Here is a 19865-nt window from a genome sequence, read left to right on the forward strand (position 1 = left end):
GTAAATCCTCCCTGTATAATAAAACAGGAGCAGGTTATTGCACCGCATTACTTCTCTGTGGGCATGAACAACATTTATAGGGAAGGTTTCATAATCCTTTAAAGAAAAAGCATCCACAAAAGCTTCTGTTGAGGAGAATGTTAATCGCAGACCAAACTGACTTTAGTTAAAGAAAATCCACCGTACAATAGCTACGGTCATACAAGAGGGAACTTACAGAGGAAAGGTAAAGTCCAAAAACAGAGTCAACTCAGAACTAGAGAGCCAATCTGGTTTTCTATTTCCTTGCACCACAGGAAACACCATTCAGGTCTTCAACACCATTTAATACAGATATAGTGCAGCATATCCAGCTCTTTAAAAGCTCAACTGTCCAAGAAGAGTAGAAAGGATGCCTGGGCAAGTGGGCTGAATATGGGGCCAGGGAGTTGCTGGCTTCTTCTCTCTAGGTAAGGGTTGAGAAGAGAAGCAAAGTAACCCAGGAGTCACTGAGTTGTTTTTTAGGTGAGGAGTGGAAGGAGAGCAACATAGGTGTTGCTTCTTGTTCTTTAAGAGAAGAGGAGGAAGGAGCAGAGTGACCACAGTTGTTACACTTTTCTGGTAGAAGTTGGTAGCAGGGAACAGACTAGCCCATATAAAGAAGAGATTTACTACACCAAGAGCTTCCTATGAGCCCAGGAGAGTGGCAACCCCCAGGGGAGCCCTTCAGAGAGGGTATGGGGACCAGAATGCACTAGCTGGTGGGGAGTAGGGCAGCACAGAATTCAGTAAGTAATATGCACAACCTGGAGGGAGCAGGAGGAGGGGGCAAGAACTGATTCCAAGTGGGAGGGAAGCGCAGTTAATTGGTGAGAGAGAAAAGATGTGACAGTTTAAGTTAAGTAGTTGTGTATTGAGGGACATGGCCTTAGTAAGGCTATGTACACACTACAGCTTATGCTGGTATAAGTTATGTTGCTCAGGGGTGTGAATAAGCCACCCCCTGAGCGACACAAATTACACTGACTTAAGCACCAGTGTGGACAGTGCTAAGTCAACAGGAGAGCTCTCTCCCGGGGGCTTGCAGGCGTTCTCAAAATTCACTGCACTGCACCCCCCTTCTGACAACAAAAATTACTACACAACCCCAGGAGGAGGGACCGAAGCCTGAGCCCACATGGTTGGGGGGGGCCAAAGCCCAAAGGCTTCAGCCCAAGGCAAGGGGCCTGTAACCTGAGCCCCAGGGCTGAAGTCCTCCAGCTTTGGCTTCAGCCCTGGGCGATGAGGCTTGGGCTTCGGCTTCAGCGCTGGGCCCCAGAAAGCCTAAGCCAGCCCTGGTGATCCCCTTAAAACAGGGTCACAGCGCACAGTTTGAGAACCACTTAGAGCATCTGCACTATAGCGGTGCAGCTGCACCACTGTTAGCTCTGTAGTATAGCCATAGCTTAAGTGGTAGCACAAGTACCTTTCACCTGAATAAGAGTCAAGGAGCTTTACAGGCTCTGGGCATACCCCATTACCTACTGAACCAGCATCACACACCACAGCAAAAAGACGGTCTCGTCACCATGTCTAGTCTGTGTTTATGGTATGCATAGATGTACAACTCATCACCTTGTTAAAATTAAAAGGTTTAATAGAAGTGAGGTGTTCACAGAATGTTCCTGACATCCCATTAAAAAAGTAAAGTGGAACACGATATAAGCAACTTGGGTGTGGCAGGTTTACTGGGGAATTCTTTAATTGCACTTAAGAGCTACTCATATAATTAAAAGCAGTAAATATTCCTCCTCTTTCAGCAAAGAATAGAATAGATTTCTAGTTCCTCTAGAGAAAATTCTGAGGGCGTAGAGCAGTGGCTATCAACCTTTCCAGACTACTGTACCCCTTTCAGGCGTCTGATTTGTCTTGCATACTCCCAAGTTTCATCTAATTTAAAAACTACTTGCTTACAAAATCAGAAATAAAATTACAAAAAAGTGTCTCAGCCCACTATTACTGACAAATTGCTGATTTTCTCATTTTTACCATATAATTATAAAATAAATCCATTGGACTATAAATATTGTACTTACATTTCAGTGTATAGTATACACAGCAGTATAAACAAGTCATGGTCTGCATGAAATTTTAGTTTGTACTGACTTTGCTAATGCTTTTTATGTAACCTGTTGTAAAATTAAGCACATATCTAGATGAGTTGATGCACCCTCTAGAAGATGCCTACAAACCCCTGGTTGAGAATGACTGGAGTAGAGGGTCATTGCAACAGCAAGCACTCAGCACCCAGCTTACAAAACTCTCAGGTCCAAAAAAGAATGAAAACATGTTTGACCCATGTTGGAGACTAGCAAAGCCAATACTTTGAAGAAATCTGTGAGCCACCCTTCCTATTCCCTACTTGTGTAGGGAGAGGGAAGAAAGAGAATTAGAGAAGCATTTACAAAGCATTTCAAAAAGGTTCACGTTACCCCCTGTCTTTCAACTACCAAAATGTACACAATGCCAAAATTAAAAAAAGCGGTAGTTGTCAGAAGAACAGATGTTTCCCAGTTTTCTCCAGAAGAGCTTTATGTGAGACAGCCCACTACCACCTGGCTATATACCACTGCACTAGAGTGCTACCGGTATTTACTAACATTTGCCACACTTGAGAAATAAGAGGAAAAAACTCTCACCCTGAGAGACATTAAATTAAAACATGCAACTTACAATTATAGTCCAGCACTTCTATACTGATTTTAGGTTTCTGCAGAGACACGTGATGGGGGCATTAGCAACCTACTCCAAAACAGACATCAATGATTTTAAACAGCAATAACACTGCACAACTCCACTGCGCTCTGCCATATGTTCATTTACTTTCAGTGCTGGAATGTTGGTTTTATCAGCTATGCTAATCTTTCTCCAAAAGAAAACATTAAACATTCTGCACACACAATACATGCTCCCCTCCTCTCAAAATCTTAACATACTGTTTCCCTTTTTCAAACTTAGCTGCTAGTCAAATTTCAGTGCCCTGAAGATGTTCGAGGTGGAAGTAGAAATGTATGGAGTGTGATATTTTCTCTGTTGCAATCTTCTTGCATCAGAGAAATGCATGTAATGAATGTAAAGAGTCCTGCTTCTCCAAGTACAGGAGGAACCAAGAACAAAAAGAGCAGTTTCATCACTTATAGCCCCAAGCCTCTTTAGCCAACAGCAGACCCAAAAGCTCTCTCTCTAGCTTTTTCCAGGGTCACGCTTAGGGTGACCAGACGTCCCGATTTTATCGGGACTGTCCCGATATTTGCTTCTTTGTCCCGCGTCCCGACCGATGTTTGGTCGGGACGCGGGACAAAGAAGAAATTTTCCCTTCCGCTCCGGCTCCGCCCCCTTCTCCCCCCATTGGCTCCCTCCTCAAATCCCCGCCCTGGCCCCGCCTCTTCCCCAGCATTCCTCCTCCCTCCCAGGCTTGCAGCATGGCGGTGCAAGCCTGGAGGGAGGGACTGGCGGCGGCGGTGCCTGGATCCTGGAGCTGGTAAGTCAGCTCCAGCACCCGGGCACCGGGCAGGCGAGCAGGCAAAGGGGGCCTGGCAAGGGAGGGAGACGGCGGGCTCAGCTGTGAGCCCCCCCGCCGCGCCAGAGGGCTTCTTCCCGCGGGCTGCCTCACCCGGGGCCGGGAGTGCAGCCTGGAGGCTGCTCCAGCCCTGCAGCCCGCGGGGCAGCGCGGTGGGTCCGGGCGGGGGCAGCGCGGTGGGTCCGGGCGGGGGCAGCGCGGTGGGTCCGGGCGGGGGCAGCGCGGTGGGTCCGGGCGGGGGCAGCGCGGAGCGGGCTGAATCCCCGCTGCTGCTGGGGAGCCCCGCGCCTCTCCGTCCCGCTCACGGCCGCGGCTCCTTCCTGGCCGGACGCGCCCCCCCCCCCCCGGCTTGCCCCGCGCACATGCGGCGCACATCCAGCTGCTCCTTCCCGGCGGGAGGGAGACTAGGCGCGGGGGACGCGCGCCGCATGTGCCCGGGGCAGCGGGGGGGGCGCGTCGCGTCGGGAGGGAGCCACAGCCGCGAGCGGGAGGGAGAGGCGCGGGGCTCCCTGGTAGCAGCGGGGATTCGGCCCCTGCCACCCACCCGGCTCCTGCCCGCTCCGCGCTGCCCCGCATATGTCCGTGGCGGGCCAGGGGGTGGGAGGCTCCGCGGGGAGGGCAGCGCGCGGGGCCTGCTAATGCCCCAGGCCCCTTAAATTTTTTGGCCCCGCCCCCTTTTTTGGCTCCGCCCCCGTCCCGATATTTTACGCTTGTAATCTGGTCACCCTAGTCACGCTGCACTTACAAGCTATTGCGTGGCTTTCTTCCTGCCTCAGTCTCTGTTCCTATCAACAAGATTTTAACTCAACCCATAACAAGGTTTCACAAAGCTCATAACAATAGAAAGGGATACTGTTTTGAATGAAAAAACGAAACAGTAACAATTTGCTGTCATGACATTCACTAATACTAAAATCTCTCCACTTTTCAAAACTGCCCCTTGTCAAATTAATGTTGATTTCATTTTCATCATATTAATACTGTATTTCTGCAATTTATTACTCTTGGTGCAAGTATAATTAGAACCAAGTACCCTCATGGAGCTGTTTAAATGAACAAGTCTCTTGGCCATTTCTGTACAATAAACAAGTGATGTTGGTGAATTTAAAGTTACATGTTTACCCCTTCCACATTGGTTGATTTCAGTATTTCAGCTCCAAAGAGCTGGTCACTGATTTTGTCACTCCTTACACTGAGAGACTGACCTAAGTCAATGCACAGCCAAAGGTCTGATCTGTCTCCAAATTGCTAGTGTAGAAGAAGAAACTCACCGTAAAGTTTGCTGGTCATGTAAGACACTAGAGAACAAGGGTGATCAGAGCAAGGGGACTGATAACTGTACCATTGTGTGCACTTTTATTCGGCAATTATCAACATGCCATAAATTAAAAAAAACAAAGAAACACAGAGATACAGCCACAGAGAGAAGGTTATGGGGGGAGAATGAGTGCTGTTGAACAGGGCTAGATGGGACAACCTTAATATCTTCAAAATTAAGGGGACATCATTTGTGGTGTGAAGTTTGAAAGCAGCAGCATATTTTCTTCAAACATTTCAATGTAAAATTGTGTTGCATTACATCACCATTACTGACATGAATAATTGATTATACCAAACACATGAAGGACCCTCTACTAGTGTACTCTGAACTTCTATTATGGAGTTCAAACGCTGATTTCAAGTAGGATTTATCTTAGACAACATGCAGAAAAAGGCATGCACAATTACACGCTTAACTTGTATACTCAATACATAATTGTGCATACAATCAGTGTAACTACAAACAAATTAAGCATACCATTACACAGTTTCCACTTACAATTGTGCATACATATTTTGAAAATTAATTCCCTTATGTTTCCTATATGAGTAGGGCCCTACCAAATTCACGGCCATGAAAAATGCGTCACAGAGCGTAAAATCTGGTCTTTTGTGTACTTTTACCCTTTACTATACAGATTTATTTCACGGGGGAGACCAGCATTTCTCAATCTGGGGGTCTCGACCCAAAGAGGGCTGCGGGGGGGGGGTCACAAGGTTATTGTACAGGTTATTGTCTCCCTTACTTCTGCACTGCCTTCAGAGCTGGGTGGCCGGAGAGCAGCGGCTGCTGGCCAGGTTCTGAAGGCAGTGCCCGACCAACAGCAGCACAGAACTAAGGGTGGCAATACCATATCATGCCATCCTTACTTCTGCATTGCTGTTTTTGGAGCTGGGTGTCTGGAGAGTGACAGCTGCTGGCCAACAGCCCAGCTCTGAAGGCAGCAGCACAGAAGTAAGGGTGTCAATACTATACTATGACATCCTTATTTCTGCCTCACTGCTGGCGGTGGCACTGCCTTCAGAGGTGGGCTCCTGGCCAGCAGCCACCGCTCTCCGATGGCCCAACTCTGAAGGCAGCACCACCGCCAGCAGTAAGGGTGGCAATACTGCAACCCCCCTACAATAACCTTGCGACCCCCCCACAAACCCTCTTTTGGGTTAGGACCCCTACAATTACAACGCCGTGAAGTTTTAGATTTAAATACCTGAAATCATGAAATTTACTATTTTTAAAATCCTATGACCATGAAATTAACCAAAATGGACCATGAATTTGGTAGGGCCCTATACATGAGAAATCAATATGGGTTAAAGCAGGAGTTATCATGACTTTCCAGCTGAAGCAGACAATTAAGCCTCGGACAGAAAACAAAAACTGCTGCATTGGTTTATTGCAGTACCAAAAAAACCTCTTCCATTAGCCTAGCTCTAGGGAATTTTTGGTTATATTGCAAACAACGGGATGGGGTCTTTGGGAAATGTTAAACAAAATGCATGAGAGAACTATGGATTATAGACTTAGTAATTTTCAAACTTGTATGTCCAATTGAACTGGGAAAATTCTAGAGGTGGTGACAGAGATTATCCAGTTTGTATTGCTACTACCATATCAAGATTAGACCCTTTTCTTCTAAAATGTGTGAATTAACTACTCTGATTGAAGAGTGAAGTCCTCTCTCTCTTTAGGCACAAAATGTGTGTAGACATAAGCAGAAACTGCAAACTTCCCAGCTCTACTCCATCAGTGCACAACAGCAGCCTTAACTTGGAGTGATCATGTCTATGGAGAAGAGGAGATTCAATCTATAGCTTCAATAATGAGACTGCCAACAAGGCTCCCCATTAATGCCAGTTTTGGGGGTGATCTTTTGTGATATGGATGTTTGTTCACTAGCAGCCAGACTCACCCACCACATCATTTTACAAATGTCACTGAAGAGCCATAACTACTTTTGGCCATAATTGATCTAAAATGGATTTCAACCATTAGCCTGGAGGTGAAAGAATTCACATCATTAGCAGTCCTCAGAGCCATCCAGTACTCTGGTGTGTTTTCTTCCTAATATCCAGAGTTTGTCTTCATTTAACGGAGACATTTGAGTCCTTTGGATTTAGATCCCAGTCTAATTGACTAGCATAGGGTCTATTAAAATCTGCATACAATTGGCACTCCATGATCACCTGTGCAATCAGTAATCACAGAGAGCAAACCCTGCACAGTTTGATTACAAATGTGACCTAGTGTAAGGAGACTTACAATGATTATTTCAAGCTGGAGTAATGGTCACCATCGTCTATTAGATTATTTAAATAAGAACATACATAAAACATGAGTCAAAGTGTAATTTCAATGCTAACCCTCCACTACACTTATTATGCTGCCATGTTCCATTAATATTCCTGTGAAACATGGAATATTTAGCAACCAAGCAGTTAAGCTCTACAAATTTATTTGAATTAAGAGCATTCTTATGCAGTACTGTTGTTAATCTACATTTCTGTAGAAAACCAATTGTCTGCCTATGCCTGTTTTCCTAAAAGCGGGATTTAATTCTCACTGTGCAGGTTATAAAGCAGCAAAAAAAAGTTGTTAAAATAAAACCACTATAACTATCTCTTTTGCTCTCTATGTATTTTAGAAATCAATATAAGTAAAATGTGGCTCAATTTAAACGTTCTGAATTTAGTAGCATCTTGTCAGTAAAAATCCAACATATTTGAGATCCTTTTATTTTAATAAAGTTTCATGACTCACTTGCTACCAAAGCTATGTGATTTAATTCAACATTCAAAGCATACTCCCAACTCCTTCTGATAAAACAATTATTTAAATAAATAATAGATGAAAGCAGTGTCACTCTGCTGGCACACATATTCCATAGAACCAGAGCAGGAAGAATAAAACCTGTGCAAAAACAGGCCTTCTTGATGAAAGGGGTAACATGACAACGTTCAGTCATTTTAATTACATTTACCAATGATCACTCTTAAAATTGGGAGGTAGAGGCTTTCCCCGTCTTACCCAATTCCTTTCTTCCAAAGAATTTCCCTTTCAGGCCTCCACGAGATCAAGCCTTACACAGCAAGAAAAAGAATGCCATCTTACTCCCAGACCCTCATGGGATAGTTTTCTGTAGCTCATAGTAAAATTAAGATCACTAGCTGGCCAAATGGTGCTATGAAGAGACCTGGATTTGGGACTGCAGGAGACAACTTCCATATTCACTATGATGGTTAATAGCCTCTGTAATTTGGGGGCATGGGAAAGAATCCACAAACACCCCTTTTAAGTGTGGTCTAGAAGTGCTTTCTGTTTACCCATGAAAATCTGATAAATTAGACACAATCTCATATAGCTGTTGGCTACATCCGTAACTAATGTACATTCTGGTTATTTACAGAAGACAAGCTTTCTATCTCAAGCTCTTCATAGACTGCTCCCCGCAGCGTAAAACACAAATCAGGAGATAAACACAAATAAGACCTCTCCAACTCTCAATCCTCCCTTTTCCAATTGCTTGGGAAAGAGTGGTTGGCCTCTGAAGGACCAGGGATAGGAGCCAATTCCAAACGTGAGACTCCTGAGAGAAAACAAACTTCTCCCATTTACAAGGGAGCTCCAGCTTAGTGTCTCCACTGGCCTCAACTGCAGCAGTACAACATGAGGAAAAAATATTTCAGGTAACCTAGTCTCAAAAGCTATTAGATAATGCACTACATTTTATCACTTTCTCCTAGACATTCCTGCAGAACTTCAGCCACTTCTTGCCTACCATTGTCACCACCAAAAGGATAATTGTGAACCCTGACCAGTATACATAGGGACAGATAAGGCTGCTTAGAAGGACAGATAAGCAGGGCAGATTGATTTAAATCAAAGCCATTTAAATCACCAATTTGAATCATGATTTAAATCACCAAGCAGGAAACTTTAATTTAAAATCATCAATTTTAATCTTGTTTTGTATTTGTATTTTTTAGTTATTTTCCTGAAGGTAGACTGATCTTCTTTGGTTGGTAATCATTAAAACATATTGATTTCCAACTAAATATAGGCTTTACCCTAAACTGATGCTTCTTTTTGCTAACCAGGATGATACACTATATCTATACACATTTATTTAAATTATTATATAGCTTTACATATATTCAAATTCTTAATTTTTTTGTTGTTTATCTTAAAATGGTGGATGTTTCATAATATATTTACTAGATTATTTTTATTTGTTATTTGTGTCAAGCTTTATTTGGAAGGAAACTAGAATTCAATTAAAATGCACAAAAACCGAATGGAGTCTTATTTTATTAGCTTAATAAAACTACATTTAAGTGTGCTGGAAAAAAAAGCTTCACATGTTCTGCATTTAAAACTAACTGATTTGTTAAAGAGAGGAAGTATTACCCTTAGCTAGTGAACTGAAATGATAATGTACCCGGTGACCAGAAACACAAGTTTTAGAACTCACACCTAGCTTTTATGTATGGATTGGATGAGGAACATAAACTTTCTTGCTTTTTCAACTCCCAATCTATTTCTCAGCTGTGAATGAACTAGTCATTGAACTGAACAAGTTGAACAAACTGAAACAAAATGTTCTCTCTGCACCTGCTACTGCTATCAAAAGCTCATTTAGCACTTCAACAACGTCTGGTTCCAGGTGATTAGCCAGTGACTCCCTCCAGTTCAGTAGGCTGATTTCATAATAACTTCAGCAGCAAACTTATATTGCTTAATACTGTTTTTCTGTATTTAATTTAAATTATTTTAATAGATTATAATAAAGTTAGGCCTTAATATAAAGTTGTCAGTTTCAAATTTAATTTTAAATAGGGTTATTTTAAAAAAAATCAACCTATATTTAATTCAAATTTTAAAAATCATCAATCTTTATCTACCCTTGGACAAGGCTTCACAAGATGATGCCAGCAGCCAAACATTGCTTTCCAATCCATCAAAGGCAGAAACAGACCAGAAAAGGAAGCTGTAGTGAAAAGGAGAGAACAAGTTGGCAGTCTGATTGAGGAGAGATTAGGGAAAAGGACTGCCTACCAGCCCCCTGAGCTGATTAACAAACACCACAATAGGTACCAAAGAGACTGAGCCATGGCTGAAATGAATGTGGCTCAACATGAAATTGATAGAATGGGGGAGGATATGCTACAGCAAGCAACAACAACAACAAAAAGAATGGATTTTCAGGAATCACTGAAGGACACAAAAGGATGGGAAGACATTATTTAGGGTAGTACGTGAGGCATAACAGAACAATGGAATGAAATTAAGAAATAGGATGAATATCAGGGAACACTTCTTAATAGGGAAATCTACTAGACAGTCAAATTGCCTCCCAAGGGAAGTAGGGGAAGCCCTATTATCTTAATTATTTTAAACTTATAATAATCAGAAATGAACTCTCAGAGACTAGATGAAAGTTGTGCCTTACATCACTGGAAAGGTAGTTTCTCTTTGATTAGCTGTAATTTCTCAGATTCTACCTATAATCCCAATGCCATAATAATCTGGTTATTCTGGATACCCCACCTCCTCACAAGTATTACCTCCACTAGTTCAGATACTAATATACTACTCCTGGAATAGGTCTCCATTTTCATGATCTACTTAATGGATACAGAAATATAACAAGTGCACTTTGCTCTGCTGTTTGAAATGAATCTACTTTTAAGAAAAAAAGCAGCAACTGATCAGTATGTATACTATTTCCCTCATTGCTGTTTTTTACATGGATCCAAACATTTTCAAGTAAGTGAAAGATGCAAACATTATGTGGCTCTCAAGGAAACATATAACTTAGAGAACTATCAGATTAGCATATTGGGACCTGTCATGGGGGCAGACACATATGCGTGTCCTATATGCTATATTTATGTTGTTATTAGCACAGGTTGGGCCTTCAAAAAATTAAGCAAAGACTTTGGGTCGGAATTTCATATGATCTTCCAACAAGTGACTTAAAAGCATAAACTCCATTGAAAGTCAGTGGGATTTGACTTTCTAAGGGATTTAAGCATTTTTGAAAATTCTACTTTAGATTTTTTTCCCAAACAAAATTATGCCTTAAAAAAAAAAAAAGTTAGAGACTTCAGTATGCACCACTTAAACCCATCTAAATTGAGAACTCCCCTGCATATGCGCTCATATACATTGCTCTAAACACATTAAAAATAAGATCCCTTCTATAACGTTGAAATCTAAAATTCCTTGGTGCCTCTTGAAAAGAAAAGGGATAACCACAGCCTTGCAGCCATCATTCTCTCTCTCCCTCCCTCCCTCTCTCTCATTAAAGCAGGTTCTTAAGTCCAACAACTCATGAGCTATTACTAAGCTTGTAGCAGTTGCTATATCTCCCTGTACATTAACCACACCACTGTCTCACAATGCTCCACACAGAAAAGGTGTTCTATACAATACCTGTCTGGTCTCTGTTTAAAGAAAGTTACTTGCTTTTCTGGATAAACGATCATTTTTGATGGGCTGTGAGAGTTACTGGCACTAAGAACTGGTTCAGTATTTTTTACCCTCTATTCACCTATAATTGTTTATTCTTTGTTTTAATCTATGTGCAGAATGCCAGGGTGGAGCTGACTTCAGTTAGCTGTATGGTAGGGGATGACTGAATGTTTAATAAATGTCAATTTCTTTAATGAAGCACCTGCTAGATTTTAAGATCCATTCCTGGTGTTTATTCACTACATGAAATCATAGTAAGCATCTGTGAGATCACAGCTGGTTGCTGGGGAAACAAATACCACAGGTAGGAAAAAAGCAATAGAAGCAGAAGACATCTAATAAAAACATACCAAAAATAGTTACTAGGATTTGGGGTAACAAAGGGAGATAAAGAAAATAGAGAAGACAACAAATAAAATAGTTTCTAAATTAAATTATCCAATATTTTAATTGTTCACAGTATATCCCTATACTCTAGTAGGAAAAGCGGCTAGACACATATGAATGGCAGATGTGTACAAAGAACACCTGATAAAGTTAATCAAATTCACAGTGACACCCATCTATATGCTACAACACAAAACACCACTGATCCCAAGACAAAGAAAAGCTCACTTGACACAAGTGACAAAGTTCAATGTAGATGCACCAACAATAAAAGTCTTGCGGGCCTGCGCTATACAGGAGGTCAGACTATCACAATGGTCCCTTCTGGCCTTGGAATCTATGGATATTTATGGTTCAGAAAACTTTACTGCCCAAGTTGATGGTTCAAGATTTGCTCCTGTCTTCTTCAGTTACAGAAATAGTACATAAGCTAAACAATAATTCTGCAGTTACGTTCACATAGGGCCAGCCTTGCTCAGACTGAGTAGCACCATACTCCATGAAAAGCTCCACTGAAAATAATGGGGCCTCTCAGGGAGGAGGAAGGTGCCACTTGGCATAAGGAAGGATAGTAGATTTGCACCCTCGATAATCTGTATGTTATTCCCTGATAACCAGAAACTTCTATACTCAAACTCTTTTCACTATGTTTTTTTTAACATCATCTTAATAAAAATTTTAAATCTGGCCCACAATGATTAGTGTAACCATTTTGAAACAGTTTTCAATAAAATTAGACATTCACTGTGACTATAGTATACATCATTACATGATGAAACAGAGTTGGATTTGGAGCCACTCTTATTTGAGCATAGACTATAAATCAGGGGTCGGCAACGTTTGACACGCGGCTCGCCAGGGTAAGCACCCTGGCGGGCCGGGCCAGTTTATTTACCTGCTGAAGCGGCAGGTTTGGCCGATCGTGGCCCCCACTGGCCGCGGTTCGCTGTCCTGGGCCAATGGGGGCGGTGGGAAGCTGCGGCCAGCACATCCCTCGCCCGCACCACTTCTCGCCGCCCCTATTGGCCCGGGACGGCGAACCGCAGCAAGTGGGGGCCGTGATCAGCCAAACCTGCCGTGTTAGCAGGTAAACTGGCCCGGCCCGTCAGGGTGCTTACCCTGGCGAGCCGCGTGCCAAACGTTGCCGACCCGTGCTATAAATCAATGAGAATGGATTTCAGGAGCCTTGATCAGGTCAGTCTCATTCCTGAACCCTGACAAGAGAACTTTTCAGGCAGGGGAGGAAGATAAAATAGAAGTTTCATAAAAGAACAGTAGTCAATGAGAATCCAAGTAGAGGGATACAGTCATCATACACCTCAGTTCAAAAATAAAACACATACGGAACTGTCTACTCTCTCATTTAAGATGCACAGTGGGATTTCAGCTGGGTCAAGCAGGGCTTTACATTCTGTGCCAGATTTAGTTTGGGTTCTAATCTTAGAGCCTGAACGTTAGTCCCATTATTGCTTTGCCAAACCAAGATTTCAGCAGATGACTTTGATAGCTTCAAGAATGCTACCTGCTATTCTTCAATCTGAAAATCAAAAGGTGTGTGTATTCCCTCTACCGGCTCTGTAGCAATTAACTGACATACTCGGTTCCCAGTACTGTGCTCTCAAAAGAGAGGATGCTGGGGTACAAACGTTTTGGTATGACAAGTTGCTTAGAGCCCTGCACATATATAAAATTTGTATCCACATCCAATCCGAGTTCTGCAAACATGGTCCAGATGCGGATATCCATATATTCGCAGGGCTTTAAAGATGCTTACATAAGTTGTTTTTTTATTTAGTGGCAGCAATATGCTTAATTCCAGCTTTGTTTAAAAATACGAGCAAGGGAAAAGCCAGAGCTGACAAGAAAAAAAGGCAAACTAAAAATATTTTCAAACTTTTTGAAGGTTAGCGTTAAACATTAAAAATGGACTTGCCCTTTCAGAGACTCTTTGGGGAATCACCACTCTTTGTAATTGCTTATATTTTGATGGACTCTTCATCTTTAATCATACATGCTGAACTACTAACTTCTGCCTTCATTATGAAGGCTAAAAACTATTTTCCACAAGGACATTCATATGCATTTATTATAAAAATCTTTTAAAAAAAAAAAAAGTATTAAATTTAGTGCTCATGGAAAGTGCCCAATTGACAATACTAGAAATCAAAGCCTTCTAATTCAAACACAGACCTGGCATAGCACGGGCAGTAGTAATGCAAGCTTTTCACATACTGCTCTGTTAATACACAGTAACTCTGACTTGGAAAGATCCTCTAGTGCAAAACAGTTCAGGTTCCACAGGCCATTTAGTCCTTTGCTTCTCTGCTGAACCTACCCACACGTGGGTGTAGTGAAACGTAAGTATATATTAAAAAAACCCAAAAGCTTAGACTACAAGTACAGTCCTCCTTTTATATTACATTCTGCTTGTTCAAATATAAAATGTCACAAAATTAGAAGTATACTATGTATAGAATACCTTTAATCTGCCTACTCATTCTAGACTAACAGATACTTTCATCCCACAATAACTTGGTGCTGTCGCACTATATTTCTAGTGTTAGAAGTTGCACAAAATGTTTTATTAAAGAGAGAATGTCAAGGCAGATAGGCACAGAAAAACCTACCAGCTGTGTTTTGGTTTACAGAAATATGCAAGTCATGCTGCCCAGCTGCGCCAACTTGTGAGAAAACTAGGTAGGAAACATACAAGTATGTTGCCTGCAGGAAGACAAGATTCTTGTATTTTTCATACCTTGCCTGCTCATAAGAACTGAGTGCACAGGCACAAGCAGCAAACTACCAAGAGCAACCTGCATTATCATGAATTCATCACCACCTGTTTGTCATTAATGATAACCCAGTTGCACAGCAGAGACCGATCAAGTTTGTCTAAGATGCAGCCTTCTTTAGAAGAGCTGATAAGATTTTTCAGGATCAGGAGAATAGTAGATGTGTATTTTGTTTTGTTTATTTTTAAGTAGCATTTTGACAGTAGGTTAAGATTTGGGCCAGAAACAATCATCACATCCCTATAATGAAACAAGTCTCACTTTGATACTGTAATTTTTTTTTTTAAGTGACTTCTGGAACATTTGAGATGGAAAATGAGAGAAGTATAATTCCATTTATCTAAAAATCTTCTTTGGCATAAAGAACTCACAGATAAGGTGGGGATAAGAAAGATCAGAAAGGAAAAGGGATTCAAAAAATGAGAAGTTACTCAGCACTCCACCACAATGCCCAAATTGAGCAGGCATTGAGTTTGTATTTGTTTTCAAAGACAACTCTCTCATTCTCTCTCTGGTTCATAGGGCTGAGGATTTCAGTAGCACCAACACGTGGCTATTACGGTTTTTAATGTTTTTTTTATTTGGATAGCTTCACTGGGACATTTTACTTCCCAATTAGACTTTTCATATAAAAGTGAAAGTTAAACAGAAGCATATAAGCACTGCTGAATGACAAGCATATGAGCCTGTATTCTTCTTATAGCATCTTCCATCCCCCAAAGCACTTCATGCATTTTACTAACTGTGCAAGTTATATAGTTCACAATAACACCACACAACAGTTTAGGGCAGGAAATAAAGAACATGTATCCAATTGAAACTACAGTTAATTTTTTGTGCATGAAAAACAGAGTTTAGACAGGACATATAAGTTAACACTCTGATTCTTAGTGTGAAATGACCACGTCAATGCAAACACGAAGATCCCACTGCACCATGACCTACAGAATCTGCCAAAGACAAGATTAAAATCCCACAACCCTCTGTGGAACCGCATCAAGACCCTTACACCAAACTTCGACGCTGAGGCTCAATGGAGAGTCACATGGAGCGTTTCGATCACTCAAAACAAACAGCTTCTCATTGACCCTGCCAAGGAACCACTAGGTTTTGATTTATGTCAGAAAGACTGGTGCAGATTGACTCGCATCAGGACATCTCATGGGAGACGTGGACAAACCCTCTTTAAATGGAAAATGAGGCAAACAGCTGTATGCGACTTTGGTCACCAGGCACAAACGATGGAGCACATCACGTCTGAGAGTTCCCTTCATTCTTTCGCCAGGGGCCTGAAGGACTTCAGCACATTGCTGCAGCAGTGTGCTGGTGGCTATCAAACCTAGATATAAATGTGTAGTCGTTGCTAAGTACCCAAGCCGTACGAAAGAAAAAGTGTGCAATGGAGTCATTAATAAGCACAGAGAAGTCTCTTACGTAAACTGGAACCTCTAGTATCTCAGATCCAGCTGAAGTTTCACCAGATCCAGAGGATAAAATGGGGCTACATCCGCGCCCACAATGTCCCCTGGACCCAGAACTGCGTATGGACAATAGGAACCATGCAGTGCCTCCCTTCTCATCAGCCAACTGGCCTTTGGGGAAAAACTGCAGGGAGGAGCCAGCCAGAAACTAAAGTAGACAAAGAAGATACAGAAACAGTTTAAGCAGGATATTTTCTACAGTTTTGACTGGACTTGGTCTTACCTGTGCTGGTTGGATGTTTGCTCCAACCTCCTCCTGCCTAGTCTCTTTACCTCAGCTTCACTCCACCTTAACCCCCTTCCTTGCCTTCTTGTCCCATGCACCCTCCCTGTTTAGCCAATACCCTAACACCCCTTTCCCCTCCAAAAACACTGTGGAACTAACATAACTGCTGCCATCATTTTGATCATTCTACTTGAACATTACATTATATCCCTTTCCACTACCCTTTGTCTATCTTGTCTATTTAGACTAAATTATTCAGGGCAGGGATTGGTACAGTTGGGGCCCCAATCTTGGTTCGTCGTTAGGTACTACTGTAATGCACATGTTTAATAAGTTATCTCAATATTCCCACAGATTTGAAGTGTCAGTGGAAATTTAGAGAGGTTGTTTGAAGGGGTGATTATTAAATAAGAATGACATGACAATTATGGAACATTCTGACGTCACAATTGTATTATCATAGTATCAAGAAAACCAAAAATAAAAAGACCTATTAGGTCCCATCTAGTCCATCTCTACAGACCCAATGCAGAATTGCTTCCTGCAATACAATTTTCAAGATTACAATAATAATTAATTGAGAATGTTAGTTTTTTAATTTGTCAGGTAGCTGTGGATTTGGGACACAACAGGTGTCCATACACAGACACACACAAGGGCAGTATACGCCCAAGATCTCAGAAATTCTATAGCTCATAGCCGCTTCTGAGAGTAGATCAAGTACATACCCTTTTCCTTCCCACATTTAGAGATTTATATTTAACCAGAAAAGTTTAGCTGCAGCAACCAAGCTACAAAGGATTGCATGGGCTTGACAGAAAGGTTTGCCTTTTAGTAAAAAAGCTTAGTACAGCATCAGTTTAATGTTCCAAAGATATTTAGTCAGGGGACAATATCCTGCTTGGCAGGTAAACACATTTGAGGATCAAATAGGCATTTTTCATCTCAAAAATATTATGATCCTAAGACTGTTTTGGTAAGAATGCATTACTCATATATTCCATGCAACATCCCAAAGAGGGACTAAACCCTCCCCCCCACAGGACAACTTCACAGAATATAATGTCTCCATTTAGTGCACTCTCTGCCCACACCATTAACCCAGGAGTGGCCAACCTGAGCCTGAGAAGGAGACATTGCCAAAGAGCCACAGTAATACATCAGCAACCCCCCCCCCCCATCAGCTCCCCCACCCCAAACCCTCCCGCTCACCTGATCATCCCTCCCCCTCACCTCCCGATCAGCTGTTCCCTGGCATGCAGGAGGCTCTGGGAGGGGAGGAGGAGGAGTGAGGGCAGCCAGGCAGGCTCAGGGCAGGAGGCAAGGCCAGTTGAGCAGTGAGCACCCCCTGGCACATTGGAAAGTTGGCGCCTGTAGCTCCAGCCCCGGAGACGGTGCTTATACAAGGAGCCGCATCTTAACTTCTGAAGAGCTGCATGTGACTCTGGAGCCACAGGTTGGCCACCCCTACCAGGAGAGCACCAATTTCAAAGAAACTCAATGCGGCTATTTAAAATGCATATAATTAGGAACTGTAACGAGCATTCATAATCTGTTAATATGTTCACTTCCACTGTAGTCATGCAACAAGTGCATGGGACCACAGCCAACCTGACTACTGGGAACAAATAAACTCAGTGATTTATCCCAAAGCATGCTGCAGACCCTGGACTAACACCAGAACCTCCTCCTATCCTTCCCCTCTTCCCCCACAGAAACCTCTGCCCCAGAGCATTACCCGGTCCTTCATCCTCCAGCTCTGGGCCAGAGACTTGGAGCCCTCGATCTTCTCACAGTGACGCTTCTTCATGAAGGCCAGAGGCAAGTTCCAGTCTGTCAGGTCTGCCTCATCCTCCTCCCCGAGCCCCAGGAGGGGGGACTGCAGCATCTCAGACTCCATCGGGGGAGAAGGGGGCCAGGCAGCACGTGCTCAGCAATCTCCAGCCCAGCACACACTGGGAGAGGAAGGGGCCGGTGGGGTCCCGATCCCAGGAGGGGCTCTGAGAGGGGCTCTGAGAGGGGGCGTGTCCCTTTCCCCGGTGCAGGGGCGGGGGACAGCGGGCCCCGTCCCAGGTGTCTGCTGGGGGGCTCCGCGCCGGCGAGTCTCCTGCTCGGGGCGCCCGCAGACAGCAGCCCCGGCCGGGCTCTCCTCGGCCCCGGCCGGGCTGAGGTGTCGCTAGAAGCACTCGGGGGGACCGGGCCTCTAGCCCCGCGGGCAATGCACGCTCCCCGGCTGCTGCGGCGGGCGCCGAGCTCGGCCCATCGTGCCCTCCCCCGGCTCCTCCTCACACACACCGGCCCCTAGCGGCTGGGCTGGCTTCGGCCCCCGTGGGAGGGGAACCGTCCCGCAGCGCCGGAGAATTAAACTCCCCTCAGCACCACACCAAGGAGGCGGCCATATTGCTACGGCCCACAATGCACCGCGGGGACGGGCCGCCGCGTGAGACAAACCAGGCCGGCCGCGTTCGGGATCGCAACCACAGGGAGAGGAGGGGCAGGGGCTGGGTTACCAGAGCATCCTCTCAGCCTGCTGGCGCTGCCCAATCCCTGGTGTGGGAGTGTCACGGGTGATCCCTCCCAAGACTCCCCCAAAACATCCTCTCAGCTCCCCAAGCCCCGCAGCACCCCTAAATTTCCCGGAACACCACCCCCAAAACACTACAAACTCCCCACTGCACCCCCAAAATACCCCAGCCTTCTGCAAAACTCCCCAGAGCCCCCAATTTCCCCAAAATCCCACACCGTGCCCCCAAATCCCCACAGGACCCCCCAAAACACCCTCCAGCACCCCTGAAACACTCCCAAACTCCCCACCGCACCCCCAAAGACCCCATACTCCCCAAACTCTCCACAGCCCCCAAAACACCCCACAGCACTCCAAAACACAATACACCCTACTATTCCAAAAGCAATTTCCAAGTCCCCAAACTCCCCTCAGCATCTCCAAAACACTCCAAACTCCCATCACACTCCCCCAAATACCCCAAACTCCCCATAGCACCCTCCAAATTGCTCCAAACTCCTAATTGCAGCCCCAAAAACATCCCAAACTCCTCACTGCTCCCCCCCAAAAAACATTCAAAATTCATTACATCAGCTCCAATAGCCCCTCTCCCTACAACAGACTTCCAAACTCCCTTAAATGCCCCCAAAGACTGCCCAACAAAATTTCCACAGCACCCAAAACAGCCTCCAATCACCCCAAAACTCTTAACATGCCCCCAAATTTCCCCAGAACCTCCAAAACCTTGCTTCAACACCCACCAAAAAAATCACCCTCCAAAATCCACACCCAGCAAAGCCCCACAAGAGACAGAAGCACATCTATAAGCAAGCCCATTTACACAAAAAGGGCACCACACTATCTAACCCAAGAGCAGGAGAAGGAAGGTACTGAGCTTCGCATAAGAGTCGCTGTTCCATTTTCTATATAACCTTAGAGTATGTCTACACTACAGCAGCACAGCTACACACTGCAATTGTGCCACTGTAGTGTAAACATTTCCTACATGGACAGAAGGGGCTTTTCCATCAATGTAGGTAATCCTCCTCTCCAAAAGGCAGTGGAAGAATTCTTCTGTCGATCTAGCTGCATCTACAGTGGTGGTTAGGTCAACCTAACAAGTCACACGGGGCATAACATTTTTCA

General features: G+C 43.8%; 1 protein-coding gene across 5 annotated transcripts in view; it reads right to left on the bottom strand.

Annotated features, from left to right (window-relative positions):
• RPTOR (regulatory associated protein of MTOR complex 1) overlaps window positions 1-18684 on the bottom strand; it is a 297098-nt gene extending 278414 nt beyond the window's left edge. For 2 of the 5 annotated variants that reach the window (XM_042840944.2, XM_065562859.1), the window contains exon 1: window positions 17955-18683. In XM_042840944.2, the coding sequence (XP_042696878.1) occupies window positions 17955-18116 (162 nt within the window). In that variant the 5' untranslated portion in view covers window positions 18117-18683. Of the gene's footprint in view, window positions 1-17954 lie in introns of all 5 variants that reach the window. The other 3 variants (XM_005282995.5, XM_005282994.5, XM_042840943.2) reach the window with 2 other exon arrangements.
• Window positions 18685-19865: the final 1181 nt, after the last annotated feature.

This window comes from Chrysemys picta, chromosome 12 (genome assembly GCF_011386835.1).
Source record: "Chrysemys picta bellii isolate R12L10 chromosome 12, ASM1138683v2, whole genome shotgun sequence".
NCBI lineage: Eukaryota > Metazoa > Chordata > Testudines > Emydidae > Chrysemys > Chrysemys picta.